We start from the raw sequence: 27,903 nt of genomic DNA, 5'->3' as shown, positions 1-27,903 counted from the left end.
TAACAAGTATTACTGCAAGGATTTAATTCATAAACTCTGTGCTGTTAAAGCTTTCATTGGCTTTAAATAAGAGTCTTATACATCAGGTTTTGTCTTGTTATTCTCATTTACAGCAAACTGCCTTAAAAATGATGGTATTGGTCTGACGTGAGGAGTTTTGAAGGAAAAAAAGGAAGTCTCTATATAGACATATCTGCATAAAGATTCTGTTAGTTATTAACTTATTATACAATACTTATAAAAAACCTGTACTGCTCACACCAACAGTACTAAATGAGGAGTGACAAATCCTTAAAGCTGGCAAAGAATAAAAAGATTCCTATTATTTATAAAACATTTAAGCTACAAACATATTTCAATGGATACAATTCAAAATTCCTTTACTAGGTGCCATGTACCAGCATCTCACTCAGTTTTTCTTCCTTTTTTTATTTTTCCTTTTTTTTGGTTTGCATTTTGGGAATTCTCTGCTGCAAGCACTTACAAACCAGCTGTTCTTGCAATATGTATTTGAAAACACAGAAGACATTAATTTCAAAAGACACATATAAAAGTCTGAGGAATGTTGTGACAGTCTTTCAAAAACAAGCATTTGCAAATTAGTCCCACTGATATCAAAAGACTCACTTCAGTGAGCAAGGGCTTAGCAGTGTAAATGAAGGTCTCATAATTTGTCAGTTAATAATAATACAGTTTCTAGGCAGCATAATTTTATTATTTTAAGATGCATTCACAATTTATAACTTGCTTCTCATCATTTGTATGCACCTGATGCTTAGTGCTTGCTGAATTCACTATCTTGTTTTTAACATCATATTGATTTTCATATTAACAAAGCACAGTGTTGTAAAATCTCAGAATAGCACTTATATTCAGGAATGAGCAGCAGGCAACTGCAAATTGGAATTTTCTCATGTAAAACATACAACTGCCCACTAGATTTAGAAAACACTTTAGATAATTTTTTTCTTGCTTTTACAGCTAAACCAGAATCTTTCTGACAGCACCACTAAAAAAATGCCTCTTAGCTTTAGCACTAGTAGGTAAACCTACCAAAGAATATTTTGTGTTTTGGAAATACAAAACCAGAGAATTTGGCAGCAATTTATCTTGTTCTTAGGACACCAATCAGCCTTTTCCTTCTTTCAGTGATCTACCTGATCTCTGGATACCCAGTACGCTCACTTATTCAGAAAATATTGATAATCATCAGAAAGTTATGTCATGAGGTCATGTCACACTGATTAAAATGTATGCACTTAAAATTTGCCAGTTTGCTATAGCAGATTCTTGTGTTAGTAACAGTCAGACTACCAGAATCAGAACACAGATAGGACAACTGCCTAGAAAACACAGGTTACTATTAAGAACAAAAATAAAATATAAGAAAATTACAAAGAATTCAATTTAGCTAAATCTTGTATTACAAACTTAAAGTAACAAAATTAGAAATAAAATAAGCATATTTGAGCCAAGGGGATGTAATATTGTTTTAAAGTAAGTGTGAAACTTTCCTTACAGGAACAATATTTATTCTGAAGCTTCTAAATGAATGATCCATGCAAATATGTTAGAGCAATATGACTGAAAGAGTAATTCCTTTTTCAAAATCAAGTTGTTAGGAGGTCACAATAATGTAAAGTAATAATTAGTGTTTTGGACTCATTTGTGTACACCTGATTCAATGGGAGTGAGTTACCTTAGAGATGGATTGGGGTTTGGTGCAGTTGTGTTCTGCTGCACACATTGGTTCAAGACCAAAAAGGAAGAGTATCATCTTCAATTAGTAGGTCACTGAAGTCTGAGAGATCATTATATATATCTACAAGTTATTATTTCCACATTTTAAATTTCCATCCAGTTTGAGGAGACTGAAGAGTTTTCCACTATGACCAAATCATTGGTCATATTATTATGAGTAAAAATACCATTATTACCCAAGACAAGACAATCTCTGTGATGCACGGATTAATCCTTCTGACACTCTGAGCAAAAGGTAATTGTTTTTAGGGGCTTCCTACATCTAAACTAGCAAAGGCTGTACATGCCAGATGAGAAGTCTCTAGTAAACAGTTTTAAGTCTTAAACAGTTAAATCTAATGTCATGACCAGATAACTTCTGGAATTTCCTGCACACAGAATAAGACACATTGTGTTATGTGTATCTTCAGTGACTGTTGTGGTCTCAAGATACAGCAGGGCTCATAACACAGAAATACTAACAAGGAGACCCATGAAATTACCAAATGTCACTCTGAGCTGCCATGAATCAGAAAACCAGAACATTTAACACACAATGACAACACTTTCAAGTAGGGATAGATTTCAGGAAACAGCATCAAACTTTAGAAATTGTAGCAGCAGTAACTAATGGATGGATAAATTTTTGTTAATAAAACAAAAAGAATGCTGTTCAGAGAGTAAAGAAACAGTAGACAAACTCAAAATGAACTAGATTATGTTTAGTTTGGCCAGACTTAGAACAGAGTCACCTGGCTTGTTCACCCTAGAGAAGAGGAGACAATGTTGAGATCCCAATGCAATATGCAACTTCCTCAGGAGGGGAAGGGGAGAGGCAGGCACTGATCTCTGCTCTGGTGACAGTGACAGGACCCAAGGGAATGGCATGGAGCTGTGCCAGGGGAGGTTTAGGTGGGATATTAGGCAAAGGTTCTTCACCCAGAGCGTGTTTGGCCACTGGAACAGGCTCCCCAGGGAAGTGGTCACAACCAAGCTTGACAGAGTTCAAGAAGCATTTGGAGAACGCTCTCAGGCACATGGTGTGATTCCTGGGGAGTTCTGTGCAAGGCCAGGAGTTGAACTTGAGTGATCTTTGAGAGTGCCTTCCAGCTCTAGGTATTCTATGATCCTATGATCCATTAAAAATGTATAAGGCCCAGTATTTTGTTTAAACTTTGAGGTACATTCTAATTTCAAAATTCACATTTTTACCTACAGATTTAGATAACTGAACATAGGTATGAATTATTCCATGGTGGCTGTAACAAAGAAAGCAGAAACCTATCCCAAAAGCAAGGACTGCAAGCTTCTAATTTAAGTCAGACTTGAGACTTAATCTAAACCCCCATCAATTTCAAGAATAGCCTTAAAATATGGCAGTTGATTTCTCTGAATAAAAAGAGAAGAGAGGTGCACTCAGTTGAATAAAAAAACCTAATCATTGAAGAAATTCAGAAATGTACAGTGAGGCTAAAAAAGGTAGAAATGTTGCTGTTCTAAGTACTGAATCTCAAGATTCAGCCTCTAAACTGACCTTACAGACAGCTGCACAATTTCTTCTGTGAGTCCAAAGCCTCCTCCTTAGAGGGTCTCAGCTGAAACTGAAGCACTGATTTGCCATGTCAGTGTACCAGATTTCAGAATAAAAATCTGGCAGAAAACCAGATACCACTGCTTTCCTTTTCTCTCCTTGCACAAGTGACAACATCCTTGGAGAAAAGCAATTTTAACTCATTCTATCAAATTCTGTAAAGTATATCCTTGTGTCCACTTTAACTCCGCACAAGTTTGACTTCAAGAAAAATGTAGAGTTATTTTTCAGTTTCTTCAATTAATCTGGAAATTCTGATTAAAGTGCTAATTTAAATTTGCTAAGTTATGTCTTCATCCAACTTTACAGACTCTTTCAACAGGGGTTCACTAAAAAATAGTTGCATTCTACTACATCCCTTTCCATCTTTTAAAGTAAAAAATGCACGTATCATAAAAAATTATTTGCAAACTGGTATATACAATCATTTCAGCACCTCTGAAACTTCACACAGATATTTTTATTTAGTGATTGCACTGAGTTAAACAAACCAAACATCCATGTTTAGCTATTGTGCCTTTCCCTGTGGGACAAATTTTAAAATAGTTACAAACTTTGCAAGAACATGTCAGACCCTGCCACTTTAACTTTTATTATAATCTAAAATCACATGGAAAGCACTAAAAAAATTTAGTTTACCTAATTTTATTTTCCTCTGAATTCTTTTTTTATTTATGTGTATTTACATTGCACACATTTTTGACAATTTATTGTCAAACACAAATACTGGGGAAGCTGGTTTCTCAGCTAAGAAAGAAATACTAATGAAAACTTAATTATCCCATGAGGAGATCAAAAAACCCTTGTCACATCCCAGATAAAAGCAACTGCAGAATTCATCTTCAAAAAGAAAATAATGTTCCTCAGATGTGCCAACTGTATCGGGGACCACAGGTGAATTAGGCTGCAAATACTAAACATATCATACTGGTTCATCCACCAAATCACCCCAGAAATTTCCATATTCAAAAGGCCCACAATTCATCATGTCCATGGAAAACAAAGGTAACAATGCTACAATGCTACACTCAAAATTCCTATTTCCCCTCTTGATACCTATGTAGCTTCTCAAGCATTTGGTCTGCTTAAAGCTAGGATTAAAACTGTGGACATTTATAGAGCACAGATGTTCTGTAGATAAAACAACTTTAAAAACCAATCTGTAATTTCTTATTTTTCATTTCTAATTTAAATTTTTCAATTTTACCCATTGTATAAGAATGTTATAAAAGAAATATAAATAGTGTAGATATTAGAAGCTTCATAATTAGTCTGTAAAAATAATTATTGACATAAGGATTCTACCCAGAAAGGCCTCATGATTTAGTAAAAGGCATTTACTTCCTTAAAGGTATTTTACCCTTCCTATATGTACTTCTTGGCCAGTAAATGATGGAAACATATATGTCCTTATTGCCAAAGTATGTTCCATTTACTGGAAAGAGTAATAAGTGGGATAAACACTATAACAGATTCATATTACGCAGAAAACTTTCCAGGTCCTTCTGCCCTGCTCTCAAATACTGTTAGCACACACATATATCTGCAAATGTTTAAAAAAGACAGAAAGAAAATTATTCAGTATCATACTATACACATTTCCCTGATTAACTCTCCCAAATATCTCAGGTATCTCAATATTAGGCAGAAAGACAAAAAAAGCAACTCCCTTCCAGTTACAACAAAAAGGACAAAAAAATGCACCAAATCTTCCAACAATACTCTTCCCTGTTTTACTTTTCTTTTATTTTAGTCTATCCTAACTAATGCAGAAACTTTTAATTTATACCAGCATTTGACCTAAAAGATTATTCTGGTTTGCATTAACCATCTCACTCAATACAAAATAACTCAATTCCATTTATTCATTATTGATTTGTACCTCAAAAACTTCTTCATCCAGAATCCTGGTTCCAAAGACAGTGATGCCATTGGTATCCACAACTGTTTTGTCACTTCTGTCAAGTGGTTTTGTAGTTTTTTTGTTACAGTCAACAATCATTGTAACACTCTTTTTCTCCACACTGATAGCTACTCGATGCCACCTATTAAAAAAACCAATATAATTTGACTGTAATTTATGTTTTTAAAACTAGGTCATTGTGTTCTTAGTAAATTAGTTCATAGGAGATGGTGCACCAATTAATCCACAGAAAAAATGTAAAATGTCTCGTTTCATTTCTTTCTTCTATACATACACAAGTGTACAAAGTGGTTTGGCTATTCACTGTATACATTCTGTCCCTCAGCACAAAGGATTCTGATCCACAGCTCATTGTGAACACCCTCTGTAAGGTGAAGCTCAAACTGACCTTCTCTGCAGCTCTAACCAGAGAACATTACCAAACTCAAATTATAAGCCAGTGAACAGTTTACATGGTAACAGACTGAAGTACCTGACAGCAGGTTCTTTTTTATGAATGTGTTTGATTTTCCAAATTATTTGTGCAAATATAATTAACCAAGCAGGTTATTATTTATTATTTACAATTTACTATTTTTTCTGTGAACAACCACCCAGATTTTACCATGTTCTTTTGCATATTTGAAGGTATCCAAAACCTATAGAGATTCTTCAAACACATACAACAGTTCCAACATAGATACTTTTCCAGAGATATAAATGTTTACCAATACTTGGCACTATTCCTTCAACAATAGCCTTGCCTACATAATATTCACCAAAAAATGAATGAAGTGATTCAGAGTACTGATAAGGGAGTTTATTTTAGAGACATTTGAGAATAGTTTTGTGTGTTTTGCCCCACTCTACTACGTTTTTTTATGAGACTTAATGAATAATTGTGACAGACTACATTAATTTTGTGAGTGTCTCTGCTATAGCAAATGGTTAAGAACAAAAGCAGAACACTCTGTAATCCACCATGGAGCAAAAGATCAAACAATCTTTGATAGACCAGGGCAAAAAAATGCAAAATATGTCATACTAGTGACTGGTAAAAGGAAGGTTGGAATCAAATTATTTTAGTTGGCATTTCTGGCATTAGGGTTGCCTAAATCAGAGAGAAAGCTTAGATCATTGTTACAAAGAGTGTCTGTGTATCAAAAGGAACACCTTGAAGCTAATGGAATCTGACTGCTAAACAGTATCACTGAGCCAGAACTATAATTCCATGTTTTCTCTGGAATGCTGTTAAACACTACCATTATAAAAGCAAACTGGCCATGCATCCTCAGGCACATTACACTGTTCACACTTTTTAAATATATCTCAGTTTGAGATGAAGATTGTTGTCCTAGATCCTTCATAAAATAGCCGAGTCAGAAGAAAATTGTTGGCTTATCTTTTGAAAGTGTGTAGAAGCTGAAAGCATGAAATCATAGTTCACTGTGCCTAGGATTGACTGGAGTTGATTTAGAAGTTGTATGTCTCACTATAGGAAATTGTACCAAACCAAGTTCATTTTTAGTTCTTCATTTTTGCAGTTTATCAACATTTTGGAGGAAATTCTATGTCAAAGCTTTGTTATTTAGCAGAAGTCCATTTAAAAAGTGCTGCCTTGTTTTTTATTACTCCTTCTGCTAGGGAAATGAATCAAGTCTAAGATTCATGATATAATTTCATTGTCTGGTAATAACAGGCCAAGCAGACAATTATTTTTTTTGCTTTTTTTTTCTTTCTTCTTCATTGCTTCATAAACATATTTCACTATAGTTCAATTTTCATCCTTCCTTTCTGAGTTGTTTTCTTTTGCTTTAGTAAAATTTATTTCTGTGTATCTCTGAAGACTGTGGCTGCTGCTCTTGGACTGCAGCACAGCAAATAAAAAGCCTTTGAAAGAATAAATGTCCTTTTACAAGCACTAGAATGACATTCCCAGAGAATGATTGCTTGTCTACAAAGCTACAAAAAACTAACAACTGCATTACTAATACAATGGATGTTTGAGATTAATCCTTTACTGTGGGTGCAGCATAAATCCTTGAAGCAGTTGGGATTAATGGTCCAGCTTACTCTTTCCTGATTTCCTTATACAGGATTTTCTTATACATAGATATCTAAAATTATTTCATTTATCTGCTGGTTTGGCCCAGGATAGAAGAAATTCTATGCTGTCTTGTCAACTTGCCCTCACACTGCCTACCACCTACAAGTGGACCAGACATTTCTTTTAGTGAGACTATTCCTTGAGACTTTTTGAAAATAGCTTCTTTGTATATTGCACAGGAAAAATCTTCATAGGTTTAGTTTGGGTCAGGTTAACTTCTATGACTATTTCCTCGCCCTTGATTTATAAAAATGGCAGATAAGAAAGGTGGTTTGTTTCATTTATAGCTGTATGCACCATTTGAACTGGAACTGTATTCTACAGCAAAGCTTCTCTAATTTTGTACTATACCAATCCAACTACCTAGAAACAATGTTACTGACTTATTTAAATATTTAAGGAAACTGTTTGAAAATAGATAATCATATATACAGTGGTCTGCAATACATTTTCCATTTTAAAATGTTTCACTTACTTGCCATCAGCGATGTTGACTGTTCTGAAAAGAGGATAGTCTTCTGGGGCAGGTTTTCCGTTTTGGTCTTCAAACAGGAAGACAGGGGATCTACCAACTTCAACACCTACTTGCTGAATTCCTTGTTCATTGTAGATAGACAAAAGAAAAGACTGAATACCCTTTTTAGGTTTTACTGTCATTAATATTGAAAAATCTTCAGGAAAACCTCCACCTGTAAACAAAGTGATATATAGAGCTATAAGTTCAGAAAAGATGAAATAATTTTTACTTTTTTTTTTTTTACATTTTATATAAAGCATGTAAGAATTCATCAAATTCTGATTTTGGAATTTCTTCTTCCAACAGAGAAAATGTAAGATTGTTTCCAAGACAGGTATTGTGGGAAAACTCCTAAGATTCTAGATTTTTCCTTGAAGACAAGTTTTTACTTCTTGAATTACAATGTGTAAACAAAATGTGTAGAATTTCCCTTGCTCTTTAAATGGCATACTACCCTTTTAAAGCAGAAACTCCTGGTCGTACATTTTTATTTTGTCTGCTGCAGTGATAATTTATGTGCTTTCCATCGCTTTCTAACTTTTTTATGGAAGCTTGTTGAAACATTGTAGTAACATGGACCATGCTTATACATCGTTTTGACACCTTATTTAGAAGGGATCAAAGCTCAACAGATAGAAAACACTTCATTTACTCTGGTGAGTCACTGGTAAAAGTTTTTCATGACATTGGTAACAGATTTTCCATTATAAACTTTACATTATACCTTCTAATGTCATAATAAACATGACAAAAAAATGGAAAGAAGACGACTGTCAACACAGGCCAAAGAAACTCTTAGAAAAGCACTGAGTACCTGCCCTATCTGCGCTGTTAATCTGAAAGATATGTTCAAAGTGCTTAAGGCAGATGATAATAATTCAGCTTGTCTGGGCATGTAGTCTTCATAACATCCTAGGGGAAAAAGTGAGCTGTTTAAGAAAAGTGACTGAAAAGAAGTCATGTGTCTCAGCTCACTAGAGAGTCAAGTGACAAATGATAGCAAAATAATGGAATAAGACACTCTCTGTAACATCCAAGGAATCTTTCCCAAAATTTGACTATTTAATTTTAGAGAAATTTGAGAGAAGATGGAATCACATCTATCCACAACTAGCCTTGTTTAGTCCCCCAGATACCCAGATATTCTGAGGTAATTCTTACCAGATGGTACTTCTGGGAATGATTTTGCAATGGCCAACCACAACTCATTTTTCCCACTGCAGCGTTACTCCAGGATGTACAAGTACTCTTAAATGCACTATGAAACAGGTGGAAACTTGCCAAAGCCACCAAATAAGGTTTCCATCAGATAGCATCATGAAAGAACAGATAATGTGACTTAAAAGTCAATTCCAGTTACACAATTTGATGAAGAGTTTTATAACTGAAGCCAATAAAAACCTGAATTATCTGGTGGATAGAGCCCATCCTGCCATTCATAAGAGTCCCAACTCTAGGGATAAGAGAAGTGTTTTCTGCTCCTGAAGATGGACTACATGCTATGCTTCAGAGAACATAAAAACATATGCAGCAAGGTAATGTACAGAAGAGCTTTCTGCCAATCTTACCTGGGTACAGCTGCTTTGTGGGGGCACTCAGCTGGGCAGTTTTTGAAACTCTGTAAGCAACATCCGATCCTTTTGAATTCCTTCTGTTTGTGCAAAATCCTGCTGTTCTTGTTACTCCTTCTGGAGAATTGTGAAATTCTAATGCTTTTAGCACATCAACGGGTTCAGCTGGCAAAGTTAAAAAAAAAAAAAAAAAACAAAAAACCAACAAAAAGAATTATTTATCTTGCATCTCTATGGCACGCAGCCCCTAAAAAGGTTTTTAATTCCTTTGCAACACATATGTCTAATCAGAGCAGTAGTTGTATCCTATTTGGACTTATTGCACATTACTCCTGCACCATAATATTATTTTAAGGATTGTTAATTTTTGAATATGTAAGAGTTCATCCCATTCAATGCGGTTTTTATGATCAGATTTTCAAACTACCTGACTACACACCAAAAATCACCAATTTGAGGATCTTGCTGGTTGAAACTTCCAATATATGCTTTTAATGAGTGACTTCTGAGAAGCTGAACTGATCTTCAAAGTTTGCCAAAACCTTCAGAAGCATTCAGCTGCTAATAATCTGCTACCACAAAACCATCTGTTTCTAACATTAAAATATATTCTGATTACATATAACTGCTTTCTCAGGCACAAAGGAATAAGGAAGCAGCTAAACTAATTTCACATCCAAGTTAGAGAAAAAAAAATGTACCTGTTGTGCCTGCAAGGAATAAATGGACAGAATTGCAGTCTTTCATTATTTCCAAGTTAAATGCAAATATATACTTTAGAGATCAAGTATGATAAGATTGTATCTTGCTCAGTGTCTAACAATCTAAAGTTGAAATCCAGAGCTGTTTTTTGTACTGATATTGATACAAATTAAACAAAAAAGCCTGCATATATATGTAAAGCTAAAAAAAAGCCTTAATATATAAAAGTTGTCCATGGCAAAAGGATAAAGCACTGAATGGACAAGCACTTCAAGACAGGCAGTGAGAGAAAACAGCACACTGCATGTCTTTTCTCCTAGGAAAAATGAACATGCTCATTATCATACTCCCTACAAATCATTACTTTTTAAATGTATTTTTTTGAGTGGAAACAGAATTTCAGTAGACTTTTTTCACTGGGACTATTCCACAGTTTTTATGTTGGCAAACTCATAACCAATTTATTTGGGAAGACAAAGTTTTAAATGACTTTTAACATTAAAGCTGGGAAATTAGCTTGGTCAATCTGACTTCACATCTTTGTACTACACTGTGACATTAATTATAGCTGATTTATTGTCTGTTATCATTCATTTTATGTGTCAACAAAAATCAACTTAAAGTTCAAAATCCATTGCCTGTGAATATTCAATTATTTAAACAACTATTTGCACAGATGTGAACAAAGTTAAGTTTAAAAAGCTCATCCTATTCATCTCCTGACACTGCCAAATATGAAGAACTCAACTTTGTGGTTAAGCCAATCCTTATTTTCTCAGTCAGCCTAGAATGCACATAACTTCTTCCTTCTTAAAATACATTCACAAGGAAATGTTTGTGAATTTTTGAAATTTTTGTTCACATCTTGCAGTTTTTTATTTTCTTTTCACATCAGATCATCATTGTGTTATTAAACACAAACCAAGTATCCAATGTTTGTTGCAAGCTAACACACTAGAAATGAATGATGCAGTACACACCTGAATTTATCTAAAATCCACATATATGGCAAATTCAAGAAATAATGTTTCAGCATTCTTAAAAGAAAAGTTTCAATAGTGTGAAAAAACTGTGGTATTAGTCTAACTTCTCTGTTGAGTAATGAAAAAATAATTTTAATGGATATAATTTATTTTTTGTATGTCTTCCACACAGTTCTGAAGGAATGGACACACATACTGAAGGAACATTCTGAAGGAACTGCTGCCCATTTTTTTCTATTAACCAATAGCTATTTTTGATGTACCTATGCTAATTTGAACCAGTAATGCAGAACCAGTCACCAGAAATATTAGTAAAAATTTAAATTCACTGTGTAAGTCAACCATTGCTACATTCCTTTATCCTTTGCTCTTCTCTATAATTTGTACCAGATTCTTCATTATTTTTCAGAATAATGGTTTTTCTTTGCCTGGCTGACTGGGAGACTATTCACCCATAAACAAGATTATTCATTACTCCCTGCTAGTTCTGCTGCTAAAAAACTTCCAGACAAGAAACAGAATAATAATAGGACAATCTTCAAACCAAAAATTCCAAATAATAACAATAAACATTCTGCTAATGGTCCGCAGTTGACTAATAATTTATTTCCACAAACTGTGATTCACAAAACATAAAATAGCATGACTAGTCAGTTTAAAAAAATTACTAGAAATGCAATTTTCATAGAAGAAACAAGTTAGGAGAAATGACAAGTTATACAGAAATGACAAGTTGCATAGAAATGACAAGCTACATGAAGTCATTAACACAAAAATGGTAATTAGTCTATTCACAAAGATAACATGGCTGACCTATTAAAATCATACAAATGACAAATAACAGAAAATGCTTCCCTAATTTATATTAAAAAATTCAAACAGTCATTTTAGCCAACAAGTAAAAAGTAAAGAAATGCGTTAGAAGTCTTAGATAACAGAAATACCAAGCAGGAATGTATAAAAAGCATGAATCCTACTGTCATGGCTGGGGCTGCCATATAGAGAGGCTTCTGCAGAAAACCCCTCTTTTTGCCTGTAGAGATTTTGTCTCAGGGAATTTCACGATTTTTTTTTTTACTATTATTATAGTAACAAGCCTTCAGTAGGCTTTACAATGCTGCTATTACCTCAGTTCTAAAATTCTTGATGAGCTCACTGTGCCTGCTCAGATAACCTGCTCTGTGCCCCTCCTGAAAGCAGCAGTTGCTGTTGCCACAGAACACACACATGTAGGAACACAGTCTGAAATAAGAAGCTCTTGAAAAAGCGCAGGTCAGGCCCAAATGGTTACAGGCAACCTGCTCAAAGTGTAAAATACAATGAGCTCTCCTTGCACAGCCAACACTGCGTGCTTAGAAGACCAGGGAGAGAGGTAGGAAGGCAACTCATAGCCAGGGAAGAGAAGTCTGTGGCTTCTCTCTGCCAGTTTCCTTAGGTTCTGCAGTGTTCAGTGTCACTGAACAGCATCCTGACAGCTTCTGCTCCTTCTGAAAACTGCCTCTTCTCTAGCATGCTGCTCCCACAGGCTTTCTGGGAATGGTAAGCAATAGCCAGAAGGAGCACCAGTGCTAAGAGCATGAGTTTGCCTGTTTGTGTGGTCTACAAACTAAGATCTCAGCCTGTATTTCTACGGGGCAACATTAATAGAACCCATATATTGACTGGTCAAAGGCTTCCACGAGACTTTCCTTATGGTGCATAAAACAGCTTGACTAAATAATTTTACCTTTCCCCAATAGTTTTCTCAAAAAGTAAAGAAAAATGCACATTAATGATATATAATGTAATGCTTTTATATCCTTCCAATTTAGTGTCAAGATTTCAGATGGCAAGGAAATAACAAATAACAATCATGCAAACAGCTCTGTTCACCGGTTCTTGGGATGGAGTTAATTCTCCTTATGAAATTTGGACATCAGCTTTGAAAACTCAACTCTGTTCAGGGCAAATTTGACAAAATACAAGATCCAGACCTGGGAAGCAGGACCCTTATGTAGATGTTTATGGCCATGTTGCACTCCTGCTTGAAGGCCACCTCTTGCAGACAAGCCAGACGATGCCATAAAAGTAAAACACACAAAGAAATGTCGCGCCACATCTCAAGAACCAAAATGATTTGTAACTTCAATATTTAAAAATTTAGAGTCAAATTCAGACCTTCATTACTGTGGTATGACTGAAGTAGATCCATTCACTCAGTGAGCTTTCCATATTTACAGTGGTATGGATCAGAACATTTGGTCCAGAGCATTTCATATTACATATAACTCCAAAGCCATATGTACTCTTCCTTTCCTTTCCCTTTAGCTTTCATCCACTAGGAAACTTAAGAAAAAACAATCAAAATATCTCTGCTGGAAATTAAAAGCATTCACTGAAGCTAAGTAGTTGTAAACTGGATGCAAGATCACACTTCTACATTGCCAGGTCAGGAGAGAATATCAAGCTTTAAATACATGAGGGGAGCTTCATGTGATTTCTGTTTACTTGAAGAGGAAGAAAATGCATGTAAAAATTTACTTCCAATTTTGGTTAGCATTTCCAAGCCTAGGTTTCCTCCATAGACAATAATATATTTGTTTTAAAGCCTATGACAGTGCTTTCTATTCTATTAATTCATAACCCTATCTTGTAAAAAATAGAATGCCATTAAAGATTTTAAAAGTCTGTAGAAATCTGGACTACATTACTATCATATCATCACAGTTGAAAATATCATAGCTTTCATTCACTCCACAATATCTAAATTGAAATGATATCTGTGATATATCATAATTAATAATACCGATATAATATATATGGATCAAATTCTGCTGCCTTTATATTGCATTACACCTAAACAATTACTACCATTGCTCGGTGTGGTATCATCTGGAGTTAAGCAGAATCTGGTGAAAACAGCAGATTCATTTCTGACATGCCCTAATGTCACAAATATAAACAACATTCATTATTAAAGTTCAGAGGACTTGCTTCCTTCACTTAGACTTCCTGACATTTGATCTGGAATGTATTGCACAACATGGCTCTGACTTTCTCTTGGTGGAAACTGTCCATGGAGGAGGTTCCCAGGTACCACAACAATACAAGTTATGATAGCAGAGAAAGAAAGGGCTGAGAAACTGTAAAGGAGAGCAGAAACAAAAGTCCTTTGGAAACTGCCTGTACTCATGACTTATTCAATGTGTGACATCAAGCCTCCTTCTCTTAAGGATGACCCCAATTTTCAGTAAAAATGCTTAGCAAGTCCCTACCTCCCTATGGGAACACTTCTTGTAGATGATCACACAACCTTAAAAAATAGACATTACAAGAAAGGGACAAGTTGTAACATATGCAAGAAAATTTGCATTGGAATGGTCATATCTGGTTCATTACATTTGAATTTATTTAAATGTAGACAGTAATTAAATGAATGGTACTTAATCACCTCTTCTTAGTTTATAAAATATATATCCTGTCTGTAACTGAGATCATGGTGAACTTAGCAAGTGGCAATAAAATTCCTTGTTTCTGCTTCAGCAGCCACCATTAAATTTCTGCATTGTGACAAAGCCTATCTGACCCTACAAATGTAAACTGCACAGAATCCAAAAAAGATGGATCAACAGCGCATCTTTTGGCAGCAATATCATCTTTACAATTATACTAGCTGTAATCATTTTGAATAAAAGAGCAAAATATACACATATTATCTTTCTAGCTGCAATAACTTTTAAAGGTTAATTATCTTTATTTTAGTAACTTTGCAATACTGAAAATGTTTTGATCTACAATATTCTTTCTACAAAGTTTTACTCAGATCAATTTAGCAAGTGGCATTACTGTCAGTGTGAGGTTTGTAGATGTTAGGCCATTAATACACACTGAGAATAGAGGTGTACTCTTTCACCTAAGTAGAATGTTCTGTCCTGTATCACCCTAAGTAGCTAATGCGTACGTGTCAATAAATTTACATTTATGCATATGAAAAACCAGATTTTCTGTTTCTTAGCATAAGTATCATCTTCCAATCACAGTATCTTACTATTAATTTAAGCCTGCTGTAGTCATAAATAAATTGACAAATTCTATATAATATTATTTTCATTCAAATAAAATGACATGAACACTTTATTACAGGAAATTTTTTTCAGAAGAAAAAATTGACCACATACCTGTGCTTTTTCAGAAATCTTTTTTGACTCATCTGGGCTAGCTGGCTATCATCCAGGTTTCTAACCTAGGTACAGCTGTGTTAAGAAGCAGTTAATGTGCCAATTCCATGAGCGGCTGCAATTCCACACTAGGGTGATACACACAGATTGGAATACATACAGATTGAAAATCTATTATTCACTAAATAGAGAACTTTTGAGCGAGTTTTATTATTCCTCAAAAGATGAACATGGAAGTCAAAATGGTCCTATCTAAAGGTCCAACACCTTAAAGTTTTCTTCTATTTAACATGGAACATGCTGCAAGCCACTTCCAAGCTGCAGTGGGAAAGGAGCCCTGAACCTTTGCACATAGGGTGTACCAAGCTTGACATCTGTTCTCCTGCTATAAACTGTACAGCACTTTTGAACTGCAGATGAAGGTGCTGGCACCTAAGGACCAGACAGTTCAAGACAGATATTGAAGGTAAGGTAAAATCGTATTGAAGATAGGAAACCATCATCTGCATTTTCAGAGAGAAGGACTTCACCATCACACCTCAAACTGGAACCCTCCAGGACTGAAGGAAAGTGACTGCGGTGGCAATATCTGGCTACAAAACTCATTCCCAGAAGAAATTGTCCAGGAGATGACTTATAAAGACTAAAATATGTTTATTTCTGTCCAATTACCTAAAAAAGCAAAGAAGTTAAAATCCTATTATATTTAGATTTTGGTCTGTTAACTCCTTGATGTTAGTCTCTCAGTTTTATGAGAGCACAGGCACAATGATCCTTCCCTACTTAAAGGCTGTGTTTAACTACATAATTTACAAGATGTTCCCAGATTTCCTGCTGGGGGACATACTTTGTATGTAAACAATAACAAAACTCAAAGAGACAGTTCTTTATATACAAATACACCTTAGCAAACTGAAAGTGCAACTCATTGTTCACTATACTGTCAATACCCATAGAAATTGCCTTTCCTTCTTTTTGGTAGAGTAAGAAGTATTTTTAAAAAATATTATATGTTTTTCTGATATAATAAACAGATAACTTCTTGAGTTCTCACAATTATTTAGCAATGCAGTTTTTTGATTAACGTGAAAGTGAAAATTTATCAGTGCTCACTCCACAAAGGGCCTTTAAGAGTTACAATCAATAACTCTTAATTAGGGAGATACACCTCTAAAGTAGAAAAGAGCTTAAATTTCCCCAGTACAAAGAATTATATGAGAAAATTTAATGAGAAATTTAGGAAGACTAATGTTTCTAAGTTACTATTATTTTACTTCATATTTTTCCATGGAAATAGACTTCATTCTGCCAGTAATCTGTTCCAATTGAACCACTGCAAAAACTAAAACTTAAGGAGCCTTGAAACATTAATCCTCAGTTCTAAATGGAGTGTTTTCTCAAAGTTGAGTCCAGTTTTATGTCACTGTAACAGATCATTTAAAACCTACAAGCTATGATGATCTGGTAAGCTAAAATGTGTGCAGTTGGTGAGTACTAATGAAGGGACTCCTTATATTTGTGGGCAAGATTTTCATAAGAGGCTACCTCTAGTAGGATTTCTAGATTTAAGAACCTAAGTAGAAGGGGTACTATCTGCACCATAGGTTTTTGAAACCATGTTACCTATTAAAGATATAATAACATTTTGCTGTTTAGTTTATTTATTTCTCCTAAAACTTTGAATCTTTATAATTCTAAGAACATTCCATATATTCTATACGTGAGTAAATATAAACACTTCTTATGATGAAAGTTTCTAACTGGCACCCATTAAATGGTCTAAGACCTAATGAATGTAAGAGGTCTTCACCTCTTTTTTACTGGCAGCATTAGAATCTGAATTTGATAAACTGATGGTTTGTTGACTTTTAATATACAAAACAGGACCCATCAATTAGTCGAAAACTATGTATTTCTAATATAGTAAGAATATTTCTGCTCCTATTTTTACTCTTGGACACTTTCACTTATAGTGGGCAGTTATGCTGGATATCCTTTAAAAACAGAAAACACATATAATATTATCTACATTTATTATTTTACATTTTTCATCTGTTAGGTATTAATACAGAACATCCAAAAGCAGGAACTGAAAAGTGTGTTATGCCCAACTGCTTTGCTGAGCTTTGCAGTTCTTACAAAGGACTCTATTGCCTTCCCACTGCAGGCTCCAGCCTCTGTATCCCAAGAAAGGATTCCGTGCAGTTTGGCCATAGGTGTCTAATCACCAGAAAAGGATCAGGCACTCTTCTGTGCTCACCATTTCCTACTGGCCAGCTCTGGGATTGGCAGTCTGAGAATTGCCTGCCTCCCAACTCTGCTGAGAGCCCAGCCCTGTAACAGAAGAACTGCTCTGGGAACCAGCATCAAAGCACTGGTTCTGCAGTGTCCTTTGGGAGGGTTCCAATACTTTTCGCAGATGGACTTCATGGAGCTGGATAAAATGAACTCTCTGTTTTATGGGCTGCAAAAGTGAGTTACAGAGCATCTTCAAGGTACAAAAATGAAACCAACAGAGTTGCCTAATTACATAGTGCTCCTGAAAATTAAGCTGGTTTTTTTTTTCCCTAGGAAACTGAATATAAATCTATGAGATTAACTGAATATTTGTTGCCTATATATACTTTTAGGGACACACTTCAAGGTTGTTTTACCTAAGAATTTTCCTACATGAATTTCCTAAATGAATTATATAATTGGAATCTTGATTGGTGACATTTTTAGAAATATGTGTAATGGCAGTGCTTTCATATTTAATGCTTACAGAACTAGAGATTATCCAGATGCATAGAGGAATGCTTTAAATAGCCTAGGACTGACTATTTCACCAACAGAGGCTTCTGTGAAACTGCTCAGAACTGGCTACTTCTGTTACCACACCAGTTATTTAGAATCTTTTCATTCCTATGCTACAAAATCTACTAAATACATTACAGTATTTCAAAGGCTATGCAGTCAGTCGAGGCATGTACAGGAGGCACTTTTGATAGCAACTACTAACTATATCTCACTTAAAGACCAACTTCTAACGCTCATACAGTACAAACCAAAACCCCAAAAACCACAATCCACCACCACTTATAGTCTATACTGAAACCAGTGGAAAACTTGTGTAGGTACAACTACACTTTCAGATCTTTAGTAACATTTGCTTGTAGGCTGATTAATTTACTGGACATATCCAGAAAAGGAAAAAAAAAAAAAAAAAAAAAAGAAAAAAAGAATAAGTATTTCAAGTTTTCATTAAATTGTATCATTCTGAAGTGTAATGTAGACTTTGAGACTTTTTATCAGAACGTATTTCATTACATAATGTGACTTTTGTATTATTCAAAAACCTCTTGAGACTGGACAGATTGTACTTTTATCTCTTGTTAGCAGCATTGACTGCCATCAAGCACTAGAGACCTAATGGTGATTCCATAAAACATTTCATTTGCTACCCCCAGAAGACTGGGCTTGTTCATCATCTGTGCAGACCTCTATTGATCCACTATTTTACAATACTTTAACATCTGTCTTCATATTTCTATGAACTCATTCTTATTTTGCACCACAGCATAACCTTTTAGGACTACATTCCAAGTGCCAAACTATATTGAGGCCTCTGCTACAGATTCAAAAAATTCTTTTTGTACAGACTGCAGACACAGTAGTTCCAGCTGTGAAAATCAGCAAAACAAGTATTACATTCTTGAGTATCCTGTTTCTATTACCATAAAAAATGAGACACAGTCTAAAAATGGCTCATGCTACAGAAAGAGACAAGGTGTTCCCTCAGTAATTAAACATGAAAGAAACTGAGGCCACTTAGAAGTTTTGTCATCAAGGTATTTATTGAGAAATAATTCAAATAAGAATTCAAAAATATCTTCCAATAAACTGAAGTTATCAAATATGGAACAATGATACATTTTTCAGCTTTAAGCAGAGAATATAGCCAAGGATAAGATTTAGAAATTATGCCATTTAATGTAATCCTAATTAGTTTGATAGAGAAACTTGTACAACTAAAATCTTTCACCATGTTTTCCCAATGTTGAGGGTATCATCTTTCTTGTGAGAGCAATGCAAGGAAATCAGATTCAATTCTGTATCCTACCAATATTAGCAGGAATTCCTCTTACGCAGACACCAAGGTTGTAAAGTCCTGAACTATCTATAAACTGAGAATGTTTGATATTCTATCAGATTACTATGGTCATTTGAGTAAGGTAAGGTACACAGGTAAGGGACAGAGTAGGTAGCATACAGTCTACTTTTAAAATGTGACCATAATTTGATTTACTACTAATTTCTATCATAGACAAAGCTTAGCTGCCAGTGACATTAGTTATAGAAAGATCAGGATCTAAGATTTTTTATTCTTCTTTTATAATACATCTTTCAATTTTGTTTGCAGCAAACACTCTGCTTCTATAATATGAGCTCTCCCAAATACCTTCTATTTCACACACTGTGTACATTAACAATTGGATTTGCAGTGAAGTCCCAGACCTGAAATTCACAAAGGTTTTTACAGTCCCTTATGTGTGCTAATGTGCTAAAAAGAATTTAAGTTCTGCCATATTCTACTACTATTGTAATAACCAGGTCAGCAATTAATCTTTACATTTACAGTCTGTAAACTTGGTATTTAATACTGAGTAGAACAGTTATAAACCCTTGCAACAGGCATGTGTGTTAACCTAATTCCTTTTAAGCCACTGTTCTCTATTGTGTCCATCCAGAGAGCAAATCTCTATCACTGCATGAGACTTCACATTCTTAGAACATTAGAGATTTCTCCCAAGCTCTGCTAATTTATTCCCCCCTATTATCAACAAATACTCAGAACAATGATAAATTAACCAATGCTAGGAAGATTTCTTCTGAAAAGAAGCAGAACGCTCCACAGAGAAAAGAAAAGCAACTTCTTAATCTTGCTGGCAGATGGAAACCCTACTGTTCACCACTGTACAAAACAAATCCGGGAAAGACATAATTGCTCCAGTGTGTTTTAGGTATAACCTCAGCAGTAATGTCAGGGCTCCTTCAGTATGCTGCAACTGTGTCAGAATTAAGGGCTCTCTTTGGGGGAGTAACTTTGGGCATGACAGTTGTAAAAATAAGTACAACAAATTTTTTTCCTACATTTTATATCTGCTGCAGACACCAATTTTACAAACAATTGTGAGCTTTGGGGGTGGGGTTTTTTATGGCTTTTTTTTTTAGTAATGAGAACAAAAGATAGCACCACGGAAAGTTTTTATATCAAAATTTTTTTTCCCTACTGTCATTTCAATTATAGGTACTAGGGAAGAGATTATTTTACACTAAACCCACAGAGTATTTGTGCACCTATATACAGTTAAATTTGTTATGATATACACAAAAGTGAAATTGAGAAACTTCTTCCCTGGAGAGGTAGGAAAGAGACATTGTTCCCTGCAGCCTGAATAGTCCTTTCTTGTATCCATGTGACAGTCTCCTGTCTCCTTCTAAATTCAGTGCAAAGATACACACTCTAGAGAATTAACAACACATACCAGTCATTTTTTCTGTGTCTGGTGTCTGCAGTTGAAGTTGAAATAATTATTTTACCTTAGAAACAATTAAGAAATTGAGTTTACATAGCAAAACAGATGTATACATGCAGGTGTCTCTTGCACTATTCTGGGAAGATTGGACCATTTCACCTGCTGATCCTTGGGACTCTGAAAAACTTCAGCTAGGACTACTAGCTGCATCTGATGAAATCACCCTTTGATTTATTCATTTTTGCCACACAAATGATCACACAAGACAATTTCACTGAAAAGTAAAGGAATGCTTAGAATTTTATATTCTTTTTCAATCTTAAAAGTTAATTGATCAAAAGTAAAATCAAAAGTGCTTTACATCACAAATAATTCTGAGAAGAAACTCATACTTTTCTAGTTTAAAACACCATTTTGTACAGATTTAGACTAGCTGGATACATTCAAGAGCTTTCATTGAACATACAGATCCATATCTTCCTTACTAAGCAAATACAAAAAAGTAGCAGTGTTAAGTGTGCATCCACAAACTCACTTTTTGCCATCACTAATTGGCCCAGTTCTGCATTCCTTCTGCACCTAGAACTCCCACTATTTTCCAAGCCTGTGTGTGGGAAGCACAAGGAACCTTTGTATTTCCTAAGATGACAGCAAGAAGTATCTATTTATTTTAGAAACCAATGCTCATCGCTTACACAGAAGGTCCAAAGTTTTCTATATATAGGTACATAGCCTAATTTTCAGTAAGGCTTCTTAAATTCTTTTTTCACTCAGATTAAGAGCTAGATTTCCATTTGCTTGAAAAAGCTCATAAATAATAAAAAGGCTGATTTTTCATTTCTTGCCCATGAAATTTAAATCAGCATTACAATAGTGCATTGATGTCAAGCACTTACAAAAATTTATAGTGTTGAAGCCATGCCATTTTGACTAAATGAGTTTATTCATTCCAAACACATTACCAACAGCTTTAGTATTAAAGGTGAGGAAGGGGAAAGGAAATCAAAGGATGTCTTTAAAAATACTGAATTTTGTTTACTTTAGCCAAGTCATAAAGCAAAAACATTTTCTGAAAAGAGCTACTTAAGAGCTGGTGGGCACTGAGCTGACCAAGTGTGAGTCACTGCTTTTCCCATTCAGTTGATTCTCACTGCTGTAACTTTTTCTGTCTAAAGAAGAAATAACTCAAGAGCCCAAACACTTTTTTGCACACCTTTTCTTACAAGTATGAAAGACACCTCATACTTCTCTATGGATTATTTTTGTTAAATAAAGAAACTTAAAAAAAAAAGTCAAGAATTTTAGGAATCTGTTGAGGTTTGTCTACATGGAATAGTTTCTGTTGTGTTCAAAAAGTCACTGATATATGATTAACACTTTATATGAATACACCATGCAATTTTCTTTTCATAAAGACAGTCTATGAAAAGAAAATTGAAGAAGATTAAAAGAGTTTAAAAGAACAACTCAGATTCTGAACAGCATTCATATTTTATCCACCATTTTCATTTAGTCATATTGTTTACCTGTCATTTATGCTATTTTATTTTATTCCTTGGTATTATCCCTCTCTATCTATTTCTATTTCAAATAGAAATCATTATGTCCTATGTTATCTTTTAACTACTTTAAATAAGATTAGAATGCATTACAGATGATTCAGAAATAAGTCCCTTGTACTCTGTTAGAGAAATTAGGTCAAATTCTAGTCCCTCTGTAGTCAATGGAAAAACTCTTACTGACTTCAATAACAGATCAAGCCCTGAACACACAGCTCCCTGTAGTTCTTAAGCAAATAGCATACTGTATCTCAGAAAAGGTCAAGAACTAAGTTCTTTTCTGAATGCTTCTATGAAGAATAAGAAGACTGTAGTTCTACATTTCTGGAATGTCCTTTTTTCCAGAAGACTAGAAGACTATCCATACAGCCTTTTAGTTTTGAATAAAGTTACCACAACCAAATTAGTCTGCCTAATGTTGCTGAATACAGTCTGCTATCAGTTCTGTTTATTTCAGTGTAATTTCTATTGATTTTTCCTGTGCTCTTTGGGTTTCGATTTTCTTTTAACTTGCCATTTTCATCCAATCCATTACATAAACATAGGCTACATAAACCCTACTTAATTTAGCGAGTTCAGCTGTGAAATGTGGCATAAGAAATCGATCATGCCTTTGAGAACGGTGCTCTTGAAGAAATTTAGTTTCCACATAGTAACGAGTAGCCGAATCCTTGAAGCTCTGCGAGGTTAATTCACCCTGGTGTAACTCCAGCGAGTCCGTGGAATTTCAAGAGGGATGAAATCTGACCCCTCCAGTCCCTGTCAGAAACGGGGCCAGCAGGGGGCAGGAGCTCTGATCGATCTGACACCGTCAAGGTTGTGCCCAGGTATAAAGGCTTGAGTGGAAACTGATCACCTTTCCCTGCTCCCTCTAAGATGCCTATTGATTCTGGATTCAGATCGAGAAATACCTCGTTGAAATAATAAATACATAAAAATTAAACCTTTCATTTCGGAGAGTTAAGCCCCTTCATTGATGTCAGACCCACAGAAAAATAAAAACCTAAGTCCCAGCCAGACTGGCCTCCAGATGCGCCTGCGGGCTCCGGTGGGAGGGAGGAAGGAAAGGAGGAAGAGGCAGCGTTTTCACCCCCGGTAGGAGAGAACTCTCCCGCCACCGGAGACTGCACACCGCAGCTCGGCGAACTGCGAGCTCAGCCCAGAAAACCCAGCTGGGCTGGCGGCGGTGCGGGGCGCCCAGGGGGAGAAGTGCGCAGAACGCGAGGGGCGGTGCGGGGGAGGGGGCGGCGATTCCTTTCTGCTGAGGCTGTTGCGCTGCTGCCTGGCTCTTGTTCCCCCTGCGAGTCCCCCGCGGGCCGCACCCTGCCCACCAGGTCCACGGACACCTAAGGGACCACTCGATACTGCGGGGAGGTGCAGAGCTGGGAGGAGGCAGGGGACGGCGCTCCGGTGCTGACACCGCCCGCGGGAGCCCAGCGACCCTCGGGTTGAGCCCCCCGAGCCCCCCCGAGCATCTGCGGGCCCGGCACTGCTCGCACCACCTGCGGGGCGCCGCTGCCCCGGGAGCTGCCCTCCGCAACGGCTCACAAAGGGCTCCTGCAAGTGTGTTTCCTCCCCCGCTTGCGCCCTGGAAAACTTTTTCACAACTAAAACCCGTTGCAAAAGGAAAAATAAAAGAGAGGAAAACGGAGAAAATCAGAGCAAAGAGCCTCCACCCCAAACTTTCCCCTTCCTTACTCCTCCGAGGAGAAGGCAGATACTTGTCGGTCAGTTTCAGTCACAACCTGGTGAACTTCAGCAGTTCAGCAAAACAAAGTTGGACGCACACTCCACAAAACAAGAGTCCAGTGCTGGAAGAGGATAAGTCTCTATGTTCAAAAAGTATTTCGTTCATTTTCCCACCCCGCCAGTGCATCTCCTTTACCTCATTAAAAACACATCCAAAGTTTAAGGCTGACTGAGAGCCGTCCCTCGGCGGCACCTGGGGGGACGTCCCAGCCCGCGCTGCGGGGGCTCCCCGCGGGTCTCCGCGCCCGGAGCCGGCTCCAGGAGCGCTCTGCCTCCCCAGCACCGGGAGTCCTCTGACAGGTTTCCTCTGAAACGCGGCCTCAGCCGTGCCCTGGGTCCTTCCCCCGAGCAGGGGAGAGAGGCGGCTGGACTCCCGGCTCCCCTCTGCTTTCTTACCTCCTCTGACCTCTGCAGCCTGGAGAAGGAAAGCGAAGGTGATGAGCACGGTTACAGCCGAGTCCCACGGCCACCTTCTCGTTTTCCACCTTGTGGACCATCTCTGCATCTCCATGCTGCGCACCCACAAGTGTGAATTTAAACACGGGCGCCTTCAGTTTATACCAGCTCCGTCCTTTCCACTATATTCCCAGAGATGACTTCTCCTATAGAGCCATACGTGATAAACCGAGAGAAGGTTTTCTCTCTCGCCCCGCTCCCGCTCTGCCCGGCCTTGTACAGGCCCCTCCGACCCGTCCTCCCCAGTGCCCTGCCTTCAGACTGAGGGGAGATGAGGGGCTTTACTCAAAATGCAAAGAGCTCCGCATCCCCCTAAAGGCTTCATCCCGTCAGAGGGCTGGGCGAGCGGCTCCCAGGGCCACCCCTGGAGCCCGAGTGACACGCCAGCCGCCGGGCGGAGGCCAATCGCGGGGCTCCGCCGGCCGCCCACAGCACCGCCCTCCGCCTCGGCGGCGGCACACCGGCCGCTCCGCGGCACCGCCGGCCCCCGCGGCGCGGAGAGCGGCCCTGCCCAAGGCGCTCGGGGCTCGCAGGAGGCGCGGCGGGAGCGGCCCGGGGACAGGGTGGGGTGTCCCGTCCCCGGGTCACCGCCGCCCCCCGCCCGCTCCGCTCCGCGCGGGCCCCGCGCCCCGAGCATGCGCAGAGGCCGCCGCGGCGCCCCGCGGAGCGAGGGCGGGGGCGCGGAGCGGGGACGCGCGGGGGCCGGGGGGGACGGCCAGGGGGGGCGACACTGGGGACAGGCGGGGGAGGGGGACGCCGGCACGGAGGGAGGGAGCGAGGCAGGGCAAGACTGAGCGGAGGAATGTGCGAGAGAGGAGCTGGGGCGCAGAGGTGAAACATCTCCCCGAGGAACTCCCCGAAGCCGCCCGCTGGCGTTGGTGCGCGGCGGGTCCGGCCCGTTGCCCCTCGCACCGCTCCCAGGCGCCGCTTGTTCTCATACAGCCTTGGGGGATCTCTAAGGCGCCTGCGAGAAAGCAGAGCGCGGGGTGGTGAAGGAAAAGCCCGCCACTGACATTGCCATCCCCGCCTCACCACATCCTGCAGCCCGGGCAGCCGGGTCCGCTCCTCGCCGGGAAACCTCCCGCTCGCACTCCCGTCCTGTCCCACCTGGGCAGCAATCGGTAACACGGACCGGCCCGGAGGCTGGAACTTCGGCAGAGCTTGCTGGTGCAGCAGGTCCAGCCAAAGTCCTCGGCTGGGATCAGGTTCTGCCCTGGCTCCTCTAGAAAATGAGAGAAGACCATGGTCACGTTTTGGTGGAAATGTATATAATTATTTTAAAAAAATCTGCCTTCACTGAGATCTTTAATGCCTTACAGCAATTTATAAATATATGGTTTATCAATAATTTTTATGTGTCAAATTATACTTCAGAAATTTATTATCCTTTCATAAAATATCTTATATTTTGCTATGCTCCATTAATATACCTAGGTCTTTCTGTTCTTGGTTTCCTGAAACAGTTGGTGTCATTGTCATTAGGTTTGCATCTGAGGAGCTGAGGTTGCATCTGAGCTCCCTTAAGTGCTGTGCATTGGGTGCTGTTCAGTGATGAGATACTCAAGGTCATTCTGGCACTTTAGGTAGTCACCCAGGGTATGGCTATGAAGCACCAAAATGCCATATCCGACCTTTCTGTACCACAACTTACACACAGAATCATTAAAGTTGGAAAAGGCCCCTAAGATCATCAGCCATTTAACCCAACAACACTGTGTGCACCACTGAACCATCTTCTCAGTGATGATGAGACTACCCCCAGCTGCTTATGGAATATTTCTGTCAGACAATATCAGACAATATCAGATGATACAATTGTCTGCCTTACAGCCTAACTGCACACAGGTCCCCAAAAGTCAGTACTATTGTTGTTGCTCTGCTGGTCCATGTAGTTCTCAGTCACTTACTAGATGCTTTGTAGAACAGACCAGATTAACTTGGTGTTTCAGCCTCCTTCCTTACAGTATCAGTAGGTAGTCTCAATGGCAATTTATTATTTTTACTCGATAGTTAGGTATGGGAAAATCTTATACACTATGAAGTTTCAAGTTTCCTCTTCATGCTTATAAATTAATCCACTTTGTCACCAGCATTTTTGCTGCTTCCAGTCTCTTATCACACATTACTTCCCTGACTTTGTTTTGAGCCTTTCTTTTTATCTGAATGAATACAGTTATACTCTTCTCTAATAAAAAGGAAAAAGTCTGTCTCTTCCCAGGAGAAGAAATGGAAGCATTTCAGATAGTGGTGAAAAAGAACAAGTATTCTCACAGTGTGGAGAATAGTAATTTCACACAGTGCCTTTAGAGTTATTTAAGTTTAGGGGATGTGGTTCATCTCCCAAACTGTCAGTGGAAAGATACCCACTGATTTTCATGGTCCTACATCAAACCAAAGCAGAACAAAGAGGAAAAATGTTAAGCATTTATTTGGGTGAGGTAGCATACTTACATTAATATAAAAATCTGTGTAATTCTTTATGAATTCTGGTACCAGGACCACTTTAATTTAGAGCTAACTCAGTTATTTTTGCATGCCAGCATGTCAAGCCACACAGACATGTAATAAATTGCCATCAGGTTCAGCAGTTGCAAGAGAAAAGTTACATGCCATTTCAAAGAAGATCCACATTTTGCAGCCCATCAAATTATTTAAGGATTATTGATTTACATTTAATTGATTTACATTTAACATATTTTCCTAGCTATTGTTCATAATCTTTTAATTTGTAACGATGGTGTTCTAGTGAAGTGCAGAGTGAAGTAATTGCAGCCATGTAAATGTGTCAAACAATAGATAATGATTCAGAGCATAGATAATCTTTATGAATGCCATAAAATTAAAGATTTTTATTAGAAATTTTCAGCTCTTAGATGTAATTTCAGAAGCAATATTTTCTTTCTTGAATCTGAAAGAGGGCTAAAGTGTGAAAATATTTTCAGACAGAAACAGAAGACAAGTGCATGATGTTATTTATTAAATCATCTGTGATCCACAGTGGTTTGTTCTTTCTGTCGGCTTTTTTGTTCCTCATTACTCTTCAAGACAGTTTTAGTGAAAAGAAAGACTAAGCACTGTGACATTCATTATGTTCTGTCCCTGATACATCGACATTGGCAGATTAATCCATGTTTAAATATTAGGAATTGCTCTCTTGTATGTGCACAGATGGGTCATTGTTGTATTTTGGGGCAGAGAGGGGGAGGGGTTAGGAACGATGGAGAAGAGAATGTGTTTCCTTGGACCACTGTAGGTCACAAGAAACTCACAGCAGCAGCTCTTTTGCGTTCTTCAGGCTGTAGGCATCTTAATGAAATACAATTGTAAATATGGTGTTCTTTGGCTCTCT

The 27,903-nt window shown here is 37.7% G+C and overlaps 1 protein-coding gene across 2 annotated transcripts in view; it reads right to left on the bottom strand.

The window, feature by feature from the left end:
* COL11A1 (collagen type XI alpha 1 chain) overlaps window positions 1-24,619 on the bottom strand; it is a 126,888-nt gene extending 102,269 nt beyond the window's left edge. For both annotated transcript variants that reach the window (XM_056498085.1, XM_056498086.1), the window contains exons 1-4: window positions 24,495-24,619; window positions 9,427-9,594; window positions 7,817-8,030; window positions 5,214-5,376 (exon numbers count right to left, since the gene is read on the bottom strand). In XM_056498085.1, coding sequence (XP_056354060.1) covers window positions 5,214-5,376; window positions 7,817-8,030; window positions 9,427-9,594; window positions 24,495-24,609 — 660 coding nt within the window. In that variant the 5' untranslated portion in view covers window positions 24,610-24,619. The remainder of the gene's footprint in view (window positions 1-5,213; window positions 5,377-7,816; window positions 8,031-9,426; window positions 9,595-24,494) is intronic.
* Between the last annotated feature and the right edge of the window lie 3,284 nt (window positions 24,620-27,903).

Source organism: Oenanthe melanoleuca, chromosome 8 (assembly GCF_029582105.1).
Source record: "Oenanthe melanoleuca isolate GR-GAL-2019-014 chromosome 8, OMel1.0, whole genome shotgun sequence".
NCBI lineage: Eukaryota > Metazoa > Chordata > Aves > Passeriformes > Muscicapidae > Oenanthe > Oenanthe melanoleuca.
This window is presented reverse-complemented; position numbering and strand designations above follow the sequence as displayed.